Below are 15,376 nucleotides of genomic sequence, written 5' to 3' on the forward strand. Positions count from 1 at the left end.
TCCTCAGTGAAAACGTCATCCCTACCTCAAAACCGTCTAATTACACGAACACCATAGATAATCTAACGGCTGTAACTTAGGGAGTTGTATACTTGAAGATAATAACACCATTTCCCTTTCATCCAAGTTTTTTATATCTTTAATATAATTAATAAATGAGAATAAATAATAACAATTTGACACTGAGTATTAGACTATTAGTTAATGTGAATGAAGTCATTCGTTTGTCCGATTGTGACTACTTGAAGCTTGAATACAGCTGTCTTCAATCTTCAAGACCTGACTAAGCTCTCTCTCTCTCTCTCCTTTTTTTTTTCTTCAAGTTTTACTCTCTCTCTCTCTCTCCGTCTCCTCCTTTTTATCGCGTTCGAGGCTTTTAATTCGTCCTCTCTCTTATTCCCTCACTTTCTTCGTTTCCCTTTTTCTCTCTCTAGAATGCGAAAGCGTTTAGTCTTTCATCTGCTGTTCTGAGAGTTCACTTTGAACGAGACTAGGGTTTCTTAATCGATTGGTGGTTTCTTTTTCTCCATAATTTTGAAATTTGTTTTAGTGCGCTGCAAACGAAAATTTTTGGCAGATTTTTCAACTTTTTTTGGCAGAATTGGGCGATCATCGAGATTAAATGACCGAATTTTGTTGAAAAAAGAGTTCCTTTAATCCTTTTTGAAGAAGAGATCTTTAGGAGAAATTTATCTAAGTTTTTTTTTTTTTTCTTTCCTTTTCGAAATAGTGCTTTCTGACAGGTACAAAGCTGTTTTCTGCTTGAAATTTGCTATTTTGCGCCGGGGATGGCGGTTGTTAGAGACATAAAGCTCTATTATAAAGGTTTGACTGCACTTCTTTACTCTTCTTTTATAGTATTGTTCAGTTTAGATACGCTTCTTTGTTTATTTCTGTCTATTTTAGTGTAAAATTTGACTAATTTAGTGGAGAATTTTGGGGATTAATGCTCAGATTTGTGAAATTTTACTCATTTAGTGTCGTTCCTTCTTTGATTCGCATAGCACACAGATCGGAAGAAAAGGGGTGTGGGGGCAAGGAATAATAGAAAAGTGGGAACCATAATTTAGGCATAAATAGTGAATCAAATTGAATTGTTTTTACTTTGAGCAGCAATGAGAGGTTGTGCAGCTTAAATTGGTTTGGAAGAGTTCGAATTGGCATGACAAGTGGCTCCAAAACCTAACTGACCTGAGAATTGCCAACTTGTAAACTCTTGTCGCCTTTAAGATTAAATGATCTATTTTTCTGCTTCCACAATGCGTTGACCTCCATCACATTCAGGTCTAATGGACTTGACAAGGAAGGGTCTGATAGCTGATATCAAATATGCAAAATATCAAATTTGGTTCAATTTCCAAAGGAATGCAGACCAAATCCTGGTGTTAACTGATCGTTGGTTCGCTCAGGTCAAATTTGGGTTCGGGGTTCACCACTCTTGACTGAACCCGGTTCATAGAGCAAGACTCAAATAAAGAGGGCATACCATCAGTTTAAAAACAAAGGGGTATCTTTAATATGGACCAAATCTTGGGATTTCTAAATTAAGGGTTATCTCTAATATTGACCAAACCATGGGGGCATCTCTAAAATTCACCAAAATAAGTGGGTTTGTTAGGTTCACTGTTTTTTACGAACTACAATGAACCAAACCTTGATGTGGTTCGGTTTGTACTAGTTCGCTATTCGCTATTATATTAGCAAACTAGGTAACATAGGGTTGGGACATCCAGAAGGGGTGGAATTATATAGGGTTCCTACCTTTGGACTATAAAGTCCTAATTTGTCTTCTCTTTCAATTTTGATAGAGATAAACGCTATTTTCTTTAATTCAAAATCTATCTCCTTAATTTTGACTACAATTCTATTAATCATAGAATAGGGAAGGGACATGTGCTATGCATTTGTTGTCAGGTTAAAGACTCTTCAAAATTGCTCTTACTATTGCTTATATTGTTACTTGTCAAGAAAATTTTATAGTTTATTTCAAATACATTAATTGATATATCCAAGGGTATTTTTGAATTTAAAAAGTGTATTTAATGTGGATTTGGGTTCATGATATTCACCTTTCTCTTAGTATAATAGGATGCCATGCATTTGTTGCCAGGTTAAAAGACTTCTCAAAATTGTGGGTTGTTGCCATTGCACATTTTGTTACTTGACAAGAAAATTTTATATTATAAAAATACTATTTTACTCTATATTGTTATTAATATATTATTTCTAATGCATTAGTGAACCTATTCAAGGGTAATTTTAAAAATATTAAATAATGTGGATTTGCATTAACAATACTCACCCTTCTCTCATTATAGTAGTAAACAATAACAAAGTCTTACTCCAAAGATTTGGTGTCAGATCTCACTATAATATTAAAGATAAACTAAATAAATTATTTGCTGTTAAACTCAGAGTTTAGAATATGTATACATAGGGCCCCATTTTTATAATCCTCTTTCAATTGTGGCCCTCCACCACACCATATTCCTCAAAAGCGCTTAGGAATTAATTATATTAATAATTGCTCCAACTTCTGGAAGATACTTTATAATAATTTCACTTTGAAAATACATTAATATAGCATATATATTCCAAGAAGAGAAATGCTGGCCGGACATATGGCCGTTGCTTCCTCCCACAATCCAATACGTCAGGTAGGGAAACTGAGCTTTTGGTGGGATTTCTTACCAAAGAAATAACTAAAGGTTTTTTTATAAGTAACAGAGGGGTATCTCTGGTATTTCATTTCTAAAACTTTCTTATAATCCCATTATAGTAATTCCATCTAGTTCCCCCACCACTATCACGTTGATTCGTGAGTCAACTCATCCTAAACTAGGTAAATCATTGAACTCGATATAAATTATTTACGAATATAAATTAATAAACTTATGATTTTTTTATGATAAAGGTTAATTCCTCCCACAGTTGCACACGTTATGTAGAGGAAAAGTTGATATTTTGTTGGGATTTCGTTCCTAATCAAACGAATTAATGAATCAATCAAGTTTTTGTAAATTTTTTTATAAAGTAATTAAATTTTAATCATTTAAATATTTATTTTATAAATAAAAATATGATCTTTTGATTGGGAATTTTTTAATCCACCATATTTTTTCAATCATAACTTTATGAATTTATATATTTATAAATAATTTATACCGAGTTCAATGATTTACCTAGTTTAGGAGGAGATGACTTGGATGAGTCAACTTAATGGTGGTGCGGGAACAAGATGGAATTACCGTGTTTTAAACCACAGGTAGAAAAGGACGTAGAGGGGATGTGAAAGTTTTAGGAATGAATTGGTAAGAAATCTCACCTCTTTCCCTACTTGACGTGTCGGAATGTGGGAGGAAGTAGTGGCCGTGCTCCTAAAAGGAATGTGGGGCTAGCATTTCTCTTCCAAGAATATGGTAAAACTTTGTTATTTAATTACCATTGGCCAGATTTTTGGGTTCAAATGATACGGGAAATAATGGACTGGATATGATCTCCTTTATAATGTAGTTGATCCATTGTTGGATATTTGGTCCCACAAAAGGACAATGTCAGTTATCAAAATACCTATGATTTATCCACACTTGTCTAGCATCACTGGTTAGTAAATCAAAGTGATTGGCACATGTAAGTAAGAGTCATACTCCTCAAGTCTTGGGCTAACCGATACATGAGATAGTACATCTATTGACAATAATCTTTCACCAAGTATATTCTATTTGGGTCTTGATCACTGTATAATAATACATCAATACGTATGTTGAAGTTGCTTACTTTAATGATCGATTCATGACAAGGTTATCCTATCTAATAGAAACTCTACATGTCCTAATCAAGTAAATGATATTCCCAATCTTCATAATTAGCTGTGATCATTTAAGCTGTATGAGGAATTGGACAAACATATCTCATTCATACAACCATAAATGAGGTTAATGTTATTTCTGGATCTTACCTTATTTTAGGAAAATGTAAATACTCATGCTATCAGGGGCAGATTTACAGTGGTATCAATGGGGTCACTTCCCTCCACAAGAAATTCTAAAAATAGAAGGATTTATGTGCTACTGCAACAGATAATAGCTGTGGAAAATAAAATCCGCCGCTATTGCCCCCACAATTTTTTTAAGGGTCTTAGTTGCCCCCCACGTAGAAAAAATCCTGGCTCCACCCCTATATGTTATCATATAATTTTGGATGGAGAATGAATATCTAAAACATGAATTACAAGAAAAATATATTTTCAACAATAAAGGGTAAATGGCTTTGGTGGGCATAATTTTCCAAAAGGAGCTGCATATACGCTTTGGCATTGTTATTTCTGCCTTGTTCTTGAGGGTGATTTCGTCTCCAACCTGGTCATAGTTTAGCTTTTCTAGACATCCACAGATGATGTTAATAAGTTGGTCCAGATTTGCATAGGTGATGCGGATGAAAAGGACTCTGGGCTGGGTGGGTGGTCATGTAGGCTATGAATATGGTGAGACGTGATTATCACTTCAACAGCTGTGATTGTGCAGATGCCCCGAGGATTTGCTTCATCATTGGTCAATGGTCAAGGTCCTGCACTAGACAAAATTTGAGAGAATATTTTAGTTTTTTCAATTCTATGTTGGCGTCTGATGGATTTAGATCTTTGGAGGTTGGCAAGGGAAAGAACCATGTGAAGGGTATTGGTCAATTTCTGTGTGTAAAGAAAAATGCAAGTTTGCACTGCTAAGTATCTGTTCTTTCCTTTTCCTTTGTAGTATTTTTTTTGAAAAGTATAATATATTTCAAGGAGAAAGAAAAAAACAACATACAAAGAGGCCGAGAAAGCCTCATAGAAAGTAACAAAGAAGAAGAGCAAACAACATCAATGATTACATAAAGAGTTCCATCTAAAAACAAAATCATCAAACGAAGTTCCCACGAATTCTATATTTTGTTTGGACCAAAGGTATAAGAAGCCCAAAATCTCTAAAAAACTTGTGTGAGAGCTTCTAAGGCCAGGTCATATAATTTTAAAACATTGAATGGATGTATTCTATGAAATTAGTTCCTCCCATTCAATCTGCAATTCTGGGATTAGTTTTATGCACCTTTTGAGTGGAGAAATAGGTCAGGGCACATAAATGGGTCTATAATAAAGTAAATTAAATATTCTATGCTAACTACATGTGATTTGTCGACTCGTAGTTCAATTAATAATTGATAATAAACACCTTGTGACAAATACTACAAGGTGAGAACCATGATGATTTTTCACAACCGCATGTAGAGAGATGAGACGAAAATCTTCTCAGTGATGTTATAGGGCTAATGACTGTACATCTAATAACTTCTTTTATATTTTTTTCATTAAGGGGTTCTTACATAAATCCAATGCAGTCATCTTTGCTTTGGAATAAGCTTTTGGATAAGGTTCCATATTCTTCCATTTAGCGAAGAGGTTCTTCCTAGCTTAATTTGAAATATCATCATCATAGTCTTATCCCAAAAATTTGCAATAAATGTTGTTCCCTTACTCAATTCTATCTTGTGCCATGTCTTCTATAATTTGGGCCATCTTCATGTGAAACCAAAATCTAGAAATAGCCTTGATGAACTCGGAAGGTCTGTAAACACTGCATAAGTACAAAATGCTCAATGAATTATGATTGTCTATCTTTTGTAACGTCACTTGTTGCCTGCCTTTTAACAGGGTTCTTCACATAGTGTTTGAAGTCACAGTTTTTTATGGAGAAAGTCTTGTGACCTCTATGGATCCCCAAGCTTTTGTTAGATTGTCAATTGGGTCTCTTGGTCTTAGAATTCCGGTAGTTTCTTCGAAGACCTTGCACAATGGAATCCATACATCCTTTTCCCCGTGCTCGTGTGAGATCCGTCTCCGAGGTTTCCCCGTTCAAACAGCATCTATCCCCTTTATCTCCTCCCCCGAGGCTGCTCCAGATCCCCACAGCATTGCTACAAGCTTCTATCTCGAAGAATCTGATGTGAAAGCATTGTTGGCTCCAAGTTGGTTCCATGCTTCTCATGCATATCTGGAGATTGCCGTTTTCACTGGCAAGCAAAGGTTCCATTGTGGTGTTGGCAGCAAGAAACAGCAGATCGGGACGTTCAGGTTGCAGGTCGGCCCTTCATGGGGAGAAGGGAAGCCAGTTTTACTTCACAATGGGTGGATTGGTATTGGCAAGAACAAGCAGGATAGTGGGAAACAAGGAGCAGAGTTGCATCTGAGAGTGAAGCTAGATCCGGATCCAAGATTTGTTTTCCAGTTTGAAGATGAGACCACATTGAGTCCCCAGATAGTGCAGCTCCAAGGCACCCTCAAGCAGCCAATTTTCAGTTGCAAGTTCAGTCGTGACAGGCGGTAAGAACTCTCTCTTTTAGTGTTAAAAATTCAGTAAATGAAAGAACAATGAATTTATCTTCTTTTTTTTTGTCTTTCCTCTTTTCTTATCTGCACCTAAAGTGCAATTCCCTCAAGAAGTCTTGGTACACTTTCTTGGGGATGAAGCCCATAACTAAAGTTTGACCCACCTATGAATAAAATTGGATTTTTCAATCTGTAGGCAAACTCTTGGATGAGATGAGACGAAGCCCATTGTTTGGACTGTTCTCAACTTTTAGATCTAAAGTAGCCTGGAGTGGATGGTTAAGAGTTTCTTAATCGGTCTAGTATTAAGTCATGGCTGATCCAAGAGGTAGCACGCATGTTGAACAATGTTTTTTTTTATGGGGTGAAGATCCCATCAACATCAAAGTTTAAATTTTGCTTTCTCCCAAGAAAATGACTTCTAAAAGTGTTTGATTAGTTATCCTTTTATGTACTCTTATGGGTCTTCAGGATACAATTTAGCAGAACTAATATTCTTTTATGTCATGGGTTTCAGACACATGTCTATAATTTTTGCTGCTGCTTGTTAACACAACAGGGCATCTCAGATGGACCCTATGAACAATTATTGGTCAAGTTCCGTTGGTGGGACCGACCAAGGGATTGAGAGGAGGGAGAGGAAGGGCTGGAAGGTGATGATCCATGATCTCTCTGGCTCAGCAGTTGCTGCTGCCTTCATGGCAACTCCTTTTGTGCCATCGACGGGCTGTGATCGTGTTGCACGCTCCAACCCAGGTGTCTGGCTGATTGTCCGCCCAGATCCATGCGGGTCCGAGAGCTGGCAACCATGGGGCAAGCTTGAAGCGTGGCGGGAGCGTGGTGTCAGAGACTCTGTGTGCTGCCGATTTCACCTTCTCTCTGAAGGACAAGAGGGTGGTGGTCTTTTAGTGTCAGAGATCTTGATTAGCACTGAGAAGGGTGGGGAGTTCTTCATAGACACAGACAGGCAGACCCCAGCAGGAACACCCGTGCCAAGCCCTCAAAGCAGTGGAGACTTTGCGTCTGTGGCACCTATTGTGAGGGGTTTTGTGATGAACTGTAAGGTGAAAGGGGAAGGAAAGAGCAGCAAACCATTGGTGCAACTTGCCATGCGACATGTGACGTGTGTGGAGGATGCCGCAATCTTCATGGCACTTGCTGCAGCAGTCGATCTAAGTATCGAGGCGTGCAGGCCATTCCGTAGGAAGGCCAAGAGGGGAACTCGTAATTCTTTATGAAGGAAAGGTGATTGAATCCGATCACAAGAAGCTCAAATTTTCATTTACCTTCCTAGACCTTTACTTTCTCCTTTGTTGGCTGTTAAGTTGGGCTTGGTACTGACTGCATACATACACACCCTTGCCCCTAGTTTGTTTGTTACCTTTCTGCGGAAGCACTGAATCAAACATGCTTATGTTACTACACTGTGCTTGTGAAAATGTGTCTTTATTTGGTAGATTTATCATTCGCGTAACTGATGAACTCAGTGCACTAAGAAGGCTGTTTTTTTTCAGTTTTATCTGATCCTTCAGGCTGAGTTTGGCTTGTAAACATAGGATAGGAGAAAATAAAATCTGAGCCTTAAATATGAAATTACTAAACCGCCCCCCCCCCTGGAAAGAACATGTCATTTCAAAATCCCTGCCCCACGTATTAATTATGTTGCTAGAGCAGCAACTGTGATAGCTCACAATTAACCATGATATGATAGTAAGGGTGGGAGGAGGTCCTTAGCCCCATTTCCCTTTTTCTTTTGTTTGTTCTCTTATTGCACGCTTTTCAGCAAAAGAGATCAAGAAAACTGAGTTTGGTTCAAAGGCAAGGCGTTATTTCTCATTTGAGAACTTTCAAAAAATTATAAACACCCACCCAATAGCCAAGCAATTATCCAAGAAAAATGCTTCACTCAAAGAGGATTGTGCCGTGAGGCACTTTTAGATGTGGTACCAAACATGACATCTAATTTTTTTTTAATTCGCTTTCACTATCTGCATGGACCATTGAATCTTTAGTCAACAGTACAAAAACCCTTTAGCAATGTTTTGGGCTCAATGAAGTCTGAATCTTTGGGGCTAGCGGCTATGATTATTAAAGAGTACGTGATCAAAATGCATTGGGAGTCATGGCCAGTCTATGAGATAATGCATGATAAGAGTTACCAGAAGCACCTAGCTGATACCCATTACTTCACCCTAATAATATGCTTCGAGGATATTTTAGTGGCAATAATATGAAAAACATGACAAAACTCATTTCACTTTGGCATAAAAGAGGGTATATGTTTTACATTCCCAGGCCAGATACAATCAAACCCTAGTGAACCTACCAACAACAGACAGTTCAAGACATAACTTACTAAGTTAAAAAAACCCTTTACAACTCCTCTTCATGAAAGAAGTTAAACCTTCATCTTGTTCTTGGGGACTCTTTGGTCATATTTCTCCATTTATCCTTGAGGTCAATTGTTGTCCGACTTTCCTGAAAGATGTGGCGACCAAACTCTAATATTTTCTTCCATTTTTCATCTGCACTGGAAAACTTCCGCACTCCTTTCTGCAATGGTTAAAAACACGTAATCAATATCATAGTAGCTTAGCTAAATCCTCAACGAAAACACACTTTCCAAACTGATCTCTTACCAGCCAAATTCCAACTCTTGATCCTAAACCCCAAAAATTTTTACTACTTTTGAACCCATTACATCCCCAACACATTATGAACAAATACAAAACAACTGGGAGCCTAAAAATATGTTCTTTAAATAAATAAATAAACTTCATAGCAAATTGAAAATATACACCATACCTTCAGTATTTCCTCCTCTTCAGCAGACCAAGGAACTTTCTTTCGCCTAAAACTAGGAAATGCCCGATTTGAACTGCAAATCAGGATGAAAATTAGTATAACTATGCTCAAACACTGCTCAGATTGTCTAGTGGCTCTCTGACTTTTTTTTAAGGATTAAGAATATTAAGTGTCAACTTACTATCGCTTGGCAGGCCTTCGACGTCTCCTAAATTCGAAGGAAATGCCATCATCATTTTCACTTTCAACAATTTCGTCATCATTTGTTTTTAGATGGGAAGAGGACTCTTGTGGTGGATCAACAATCGGTTGTTGCAAGTCAGAATTTTCAGTTCCTACATCAGCATCTTCTCGACTAATTAAGACAGTTCTCGTGTCTGTACAGGGTGAATTAGAAGCATTACTTTTATGAACTCCTAATTGCTTCCTTTCTTCTCCTTCGATTTTGGATTGATGCTTTTCATCCATCTTTGCTTTCCCCTTTTTTTTCCTCAAGGAAACATTTGGTGTACAGACTATAGTTGCTTCCTTTTCGCCCTCTAGAGGTTCTTGATCTTCTACTACTCTCCTATCTTGATGGTTGTTGACTTGCTTTTGATGGTCTTCTCCTTCGGTTAAGGCACCTTTATTTCTCTCACTAATCGAACCCATTGGTGCTCTATCAATTGTATCATCATCAATACACTCAACATCAACTTCTGCTCCTTGGTGATGCACCTCGTCATGCACGTCATGCTCACTGCCATGGTTCTCATCAAGTAATTCAGTATTTTCAACCATTGTTGATTGTCTCAGTCCTTCTGTTGGTAAATTTTCACATGGTTGCTTTTGCAGGTTTAGATGCACCATTCGCATAAATTTAACTAAATGTTTACGTGTCAAGACAGCCTTTTCCTTTATCAGAGAAGCTTTCTTCTTGGTTTCACGATATGCAGCAGTTGCTTGCGCAAATGAACAAAATGGGCAGTTGAAGTTGCCTGTGTCATCGAAACTAGCTGAAGAGCCCACACAGCTCTCGTGGACGGCTATTGGACAACTGCTGACACAACAAACCAATAACTGACCAACTTGGTTACACTTTATACAAGCACTTTGTTCTGTCCATTCTGCTCCCTGAGAATCCTGATTGAATGTGTTTTGAGAAATCAAGAAACTACGTTTCTCTGCAGCAATTAACATCTCTTCATCTGAATCAAAGTCCGGAGCTTTATCAAGATTTCCATAATTTTCTCTCAATGTTTCTGGTTTGTTAGAGTTCTCACTATTATTTCTGGTGTCGGAAACGTAATTATTTTGGTGGGACCCATCAGAAGGTGCTTTTTGAGGTATTTTACCTTCATTTGAAGTAAAATGTGATTGGTCATGCTGGATTTCACCATCATTATTGCTACGCTTAACCCTCTTTGAGATAACATACTCAAAACCTCCATTGTCCACAGAAATTCTGTCGGTATCCAAACATCCCATCTGTTGTTCGTTAGTGAAGCCACTCCCTTCCCTCTTACCAGATACTGAAATAGTTTCAGGAAGATGTTGCATGATCTTGTTTGTATTTTCAGTGGCCAAAGGAGCTGATTTCTCAGTAATTGAATGAACTTCACTATCCTTCATGCTCTGCTTAGGGCTCTTAGCTGCAATATCAACACCATCCAAACAAATTCCGTTTACATCCATAGATCCCACTTGGCTTTGTTCAGCCTTATCTTCTTGCAAGACTTCGTTCCCATTATCAGGGGGGGCTAGATGATTTAAGTTCTCTTTTGGAACTTGAATTTCAATTTCATTAGTGTTCTGTTCAAGCCTCTCTGCAGCTTCATCAGGAACACCATTATTCTCTGGAGTTCTATTATTATCCTGATATAGTCTGTCCAGTCCACTCCTTTCCCTCAAGAGTGTAGTATATGGATGACCACCTTCAAGAATTTTGTCCTTCAGCTGATAGTAAGCAAGCAATGCTTGGTAAGATACATGTAAATTGCAAATCATAGTTAACCATTTTGCATGAAACATATAAGTGGAAAAGGCTTAGACCTGCTGTAAAGCACATTTGGGCAAGCCTGCTCTTTTCTTAAGGATAAACTGATGAACATCGTGTTTAAAACACTCTAGTGTAGACTTGCTTGGGCTGGATGTTGCCATCTGGTGAAAGATGATAAATAATACAAAAATTGGAGCCTTTTTTCAAATGAAAATTGAAAACAGAACTAAAAGAAATTGATATAAATGAAAGTAAGGCAGTTATTTCCAACAAACAGAAAATGAATATATTCCTTTTGATAAGTATAGGTTGTATTGAACCCAAATCGTCAGATAAGAGAGAAGCCCACCACCTTACTCTCAACCCTTACAACTCCCACCTTATTAAGAAGTCCTAAAAAAGTGACTCTAAAATTCCTTAAAGGACATTGGCTTAGACAAACATGAAGTCCTAATGATAACCTCCCAGAGGGAATGCTCATTTCCTTCAAAAGGCTCTTATTCGCCTTCCATGTACCCCAGCAAATCACAAATGGGGCTAAAGTCTATAAATTCTTTTATCTGGATGTAAAAGCCATGGCCTGCCAACTTTGAAAAAGAGATGATAATAGGGAACAGAGTTAACAATTCGGTATGAAGGAAAAGTTCATTAAGGGGTTAATTTGGGTACAACTTGAAATACACTCTATATTTTATTAAAAATTTCAGCTAACAAAACAAAGAATGGAAAGAACACGATACATGTGTTCACATGTATAAGATCATCTTTTACTTAGACTTTAATCTTAGTTAGGGCTTCCCTTCTCTACATGAACTTTGTTTCAATCATGGAAACTCCCACCTTTTATCTCAAGGTAAAGGATTCTTTGGAGTTTGAATCTTTTTTGCTATTTGTTGAGCTATCTGATGGAATAGGAATAGTAGTACTTTTTTTAGGGAAAAGAGCAACCTATTTGGGAGGCGATCATATCTGTTTTAGGTTTTTTGTTCTTCCCGTTCAAGGAGTTTACATGTTCAAGCAACACAGTGTTTGTCAAGAGTCAGTGTAGTGGCCTTCGTTTTTTTTCCACATTTTGGTTGTGTGCTTCGTAGGTCTCGACCTCCACTCTTTTTCCTTTAATATATCTATATTCATAAAAAATAATAATAAATAAAAAGTAGGTCAAATTTAATAGTTAGACCTTTAAAGGTTAATTTCTCATATTTAAATATTTTAATTTTTGTATTCTAAAATAAAATCCACCAACTTTAAAACCAAGAGTAATGTACAATTTCACCAAGAGCTAATTGTATTATCAAGTATCAACACAAACTTCATAAAGACAAGGCAAAAACTCTTCTACTTAGTTGGGTGAGATTTCCTATTGAGACTCCTTTCCCAAAAGCCTAGAGAGAGAGAGAGAGAGAGAGAGTTGACCTACTGGTTGTAGCCCTGGATAGAGATGATGAATGATTGTCGACGATAATCTAATGGCAAAGCCATGAAGGGTAAATGGAGAATGAAAAAACGTATTACTATGCGAGACTGTGAGAGGATGAAGACCATACAAAAATCATGGCTTGTTTGTTTCTAACCACTTTGTATGTACATTTTTTTTGTGTGGAGAAGTTTAATTCGATAAGCAAAATAAATTGTGAATAATTTGTGCAGTCAAGACGATGCAAACTTTTCCAATCAGTTGAATCAAATGGATATTTTAATATGCTATTATATTATTCGATAAACCCATATACAATTCATGAATTACTATTCAAATTGCCAACTATGCTTAGGAAACACCAATGAATGTGAAAGGAGAAATAAAATTATGGACCAGATAACACATACGAAATTGCAATGGATATATATGATTGACCGATTCGCCGCTACCCTGACATTAAAAAGACGTAGTTGACAAAAATAATACCATGAGCAATGACACGATCCATGGTCAGAATTTCATCCAAGGCAGTCAACCAAATTAGAAACACTACCTTAGAGGGGACTTGGGGCCCCAGGAAGCAGCTGCTAAGAATTCTGAATGCGACACAAGCGCAGGAGATTGATAAAAACAATGTCATTAAGAACACACAACATGACCTATCCCATACCCAATTATAGACATCCAAAGGAAAGATAGGGATGAGAGACATTCGACTGAGCGACTAGCAATATACTCCATATCCCAATAGTTCAGCTTCATTTGAAGAACTTCGTTTCCATCGAGAATTTCATGGAGTTCTCCTGTATTTCGATCGAAGATCCTATATCCAAAGTCCCTAGAAATCTCATTCCTAACCCGAAGAATGAAGTTGTGTATAGGCATCATCCTTTTAAACGGAATAAAATATAAATTTGAATATTGACATTTTAGCAAAGAACTACCACACCATCCATCCTCCTAAAATCTAAACCAACTTCCTTCATCTACTCTAAATGCTATCTTTACAAGAAACTCAGGAAAAATTTGAGATACCTTTTCAATCTCCATATTAGTATGACGAACACACTACACCACTCTCCCACCCAAACACCTTATAAGTTATAAACCCATAGTTCACCTGGATAACCTTCTTTTAAAGCTAACCCATCCATTACAAATTTCTAATGCCAATTTTCCTAACAGTACCGAATTCATGATTTTAGTTCTTTGAAAACCAAGCAATGATCCTTTCTGACGAACAAACACTCTTTTGATTCACTGAATGGAATTTACAAGCTCCACCCTTATGCTGAGTCTAGCAAACGATGAAAAACCAACTTGAAGGCCTCTTCAAAGGAAAAAGAAAAATGAAATAAATCAAGGAAAAAAATTTAGGGAGATGGAAAATCATAGGAAGAATAATAAAACACCCTACATCAAAAAGGTGTAGGGGAAGGTGTTTCAATGGCCTATAATCCGAAGCAAACCTAAACATGTTGTTCATAATCCTCACGATCATACCTTTGAAATGACTATTAATACTGAATGAGAAAATTTTAAGAAGTTGTAGTTCTTGTAACTCATTCTTTTTTGGGAGTTCGACTAAAAAAGATTGCAACTTTGCATGATTTTCCCAATTTTACAGTGGATTCATTAAAAGCTTATTCATCAAAGTTAGGTTTTTCAATCTGCATCCCAGGGCACGGCCACAAGAGTGGAAGCAAAAAATGTACCAAAAATCACAGATGGCTAACTAAAATTCGAATTCAATTTCAAGAATCCATAAACCTCAAGTAATTCTAGTAACAAATTGAGGAGGTAAAATCTGATATCGAAATTACAATTAAAAAAATTACCTTTTTAAGAAGACGAGATAAGACGTCTTCGGCTCGCTCCGAAAAATGGATGCCAACCTGAACATGAGATTCTGAATTCGAGAGCATATTGTTGGCATCGCCATTAACAGTGGTTCCATCGAACAAATCCTCCAGATGCCTCAAAGCAAGTCTTTCTCTGGCGTTTCTGCTCCATGATTCATCGCAAGATTCAGGAACCCTACTCATCAAATCTGCATGAACCCAAAACCCTAACCCTTATTCCCCTCCAAAAATAAAATTCGAAACTTAAAGCGGAAAATTAAAAAGTGATTAATAAACGACAAACCGTATAGAAGAGCTATATCTACTTGTTTGAATTCTGTTAGGGCTTCGACCACCCAAAGCCATGGAAGGTGGTTTGAAGAAGAAGAGGACGAGGTGTTAGCTGTGTCCATGAGATGAAAACGGAGTCTCTCTCTCTCTCTCTCTCTTTTCACATTTTGGAGAATACTTTCGTCGCCCTCTCTTCAATTGGTTAAAATTTCAAAAAATCACAACTTGAGAGAGATTCTATTGCATCGCAACTCGCAAGTACTTGTCCAAAATAAAATTGTTATTCACACACCACAATACTCAAAGAGCCTTTCAAAGTTTAAGGTTACCTCAGGAACTAACCCCTATCTACATTCCTTCTCCTCCATCTACGATACATTTTCTTCTCCGATGAATCAAAATAGTGGAAATCTCAAGATTCAACACCGATCACAACATCGATAATTAGAATCTCATCGCAACATTCTATATTTTCAAGAAATATGAAAAATATCCGAGATGGGAATTCCTTAATATCCTTGAAACCATTTTTTCAAATGTTGATTTAAGTTATACTTATCATCCTTTCATTCCTCTCTACATTCTTTCTCCTCTAATGTTGTATCACCTTTGTTAATCAAATAGATAATTAGAAACTTAATACATTAAAATGAGATGGATACAACTCAATTTTTATTTTA

At 37.0% G+C, this 15,376-nt stretch overlaps 2 protein-coding genes across 4 annotated transcripts; one reads left to right on the plus strand and one right to left on the minus strand.

Moving 5' to 3' along the window:
• Positions 1-374: 374 nt before the first annotated feature.
• ASG1 (nuclear factor 1 A-type protein (DUF1005)) lies at positions 375-7,821 on the plus strand. 2 transcript variants are annotated; one of them, XM_086458373.1, is made up of 3 exons: positions 375-825; positions 5,687-6,355; positions 6,921-7,821. In XM_086458373.1, exons 2-3 carry the CDS (start codon positions 5,745-5,747, stop codon positions 7,597-7,599), a joined length of 1,290 nt encoding a protein of 429 aa, XP_086314499.1. In that variant the 5' UTR covers positions 375-825; positions 5,687-5,744; the 3' UTR covers positions 7,600-7,821. The 2 variants fall into 2 exon arrangements, with proteins under 2 accessions (XP_086314499.1, XP_086314498.1); XM_086458372.1 differs by lacking the exon at positions 375-825 and adding an exon at positions 3,279-4,563.
• A 771-nt stretch (positions 7,822-8,592) lies between these two features.
• On the minus strand, positions 8,593-14,927 carry LOC147391743 (uncharacterized). Of its 2 annotated transcripts, none has more exons than XM_086459477.1 (6): positions 14,710-14,927; positions 14,403-14,614; positions 11,198-11,305; positions 9,348-11,101; positions 9,167-9,239; positions 8,593-8,914 (listed from the first exon to the last, which is right to left on the minus strand). In XM_086459477.1, the coding sequence occupies exons 1-6, from the start codon at positions 14,816-14,818 to the stop codon at positions 8,768-8,770; spliced, it is 2,403 nt and encodes an 800-aa protein (XP_086315603.1). In that variant the 5' UTR covers positions 14,819-14,927; the 3' UTR covers positions 8,593-8,767. The 2 variants fall into 2 exon arrangements, with proteins under 2 accessions (XP_086315603.1, XP_086315604.1); XM_086459478.1 differs by having other exon boundaries at positions 14,732-14,924.
• Positions 14,928-15,376: the final 449 nt, after the last annotated feature.

The sequence above is a fragment of the Akebia trifoliata genome, chromosome 11, assembly GCF_017979445.1.
Source record: "Akebia trifoliata isolate Shusen 1 chromosome 11, ASM1797944v1, whole genome shotgun sequence".
NCBI lineage: Eukaryota > Viridiplantae > Streptophyta > Magnoliopsida > Ranunculales > Lardizabalaceae > Akebia > Akebia trifoliata.

What these genes read in the sequence shown, in the direction of transcription:
- ASG1 (XM_086458372.1), top strand. Translation starts at nt 4,475, where the DNA reads ATGAATATGGTGAGACGTGATTATCACTTCAACAGCTGTGATTGTGCA. An exon ending in ATCATTGGTCAATGGTCAAG is followed by an intron (nt 4,564 to 5,686) that starts GTCCTGCACTAG and finishes GCCTTTTAACAG; the next exon opens with GGTTCTTCACATAGTGTTTG. An exon ending in AAGTTCAGTCGTGACAGGCG is followed by an intron (nt 6,356 to 6,920) that starts GTAAGAACTCTC and finishes TTAACACAACAG; the next exon opens with GGCATCTCAGATGGACCCTA.
- LOC147391743 (XM_086459477.1), bottom strand. Translation starts at nt 14,818, where the DNA reads ATGGACACAGCTAACACCTCGTCCTCTTCTTCTTCAAACCACCTTCCA. An exon ending in AGATATAGCTCTTCTATACG is followed by an intron (nt 14,615 to 14,709) that starts GTTTGTCGTTTA and finishes GGGTTCATGCAG; the next exon opens with ATTTGATGAGTAGGGTTCCT. An exon ending in CCAAATGTGCTTTACAGCAG is followed by an intron (nt 11,102 to 11,197) that starts GTCTAAGCCTTT and finishes GCTTACTATCAG; the next exon opens with CTGAAGGACAAAATTCTTGA.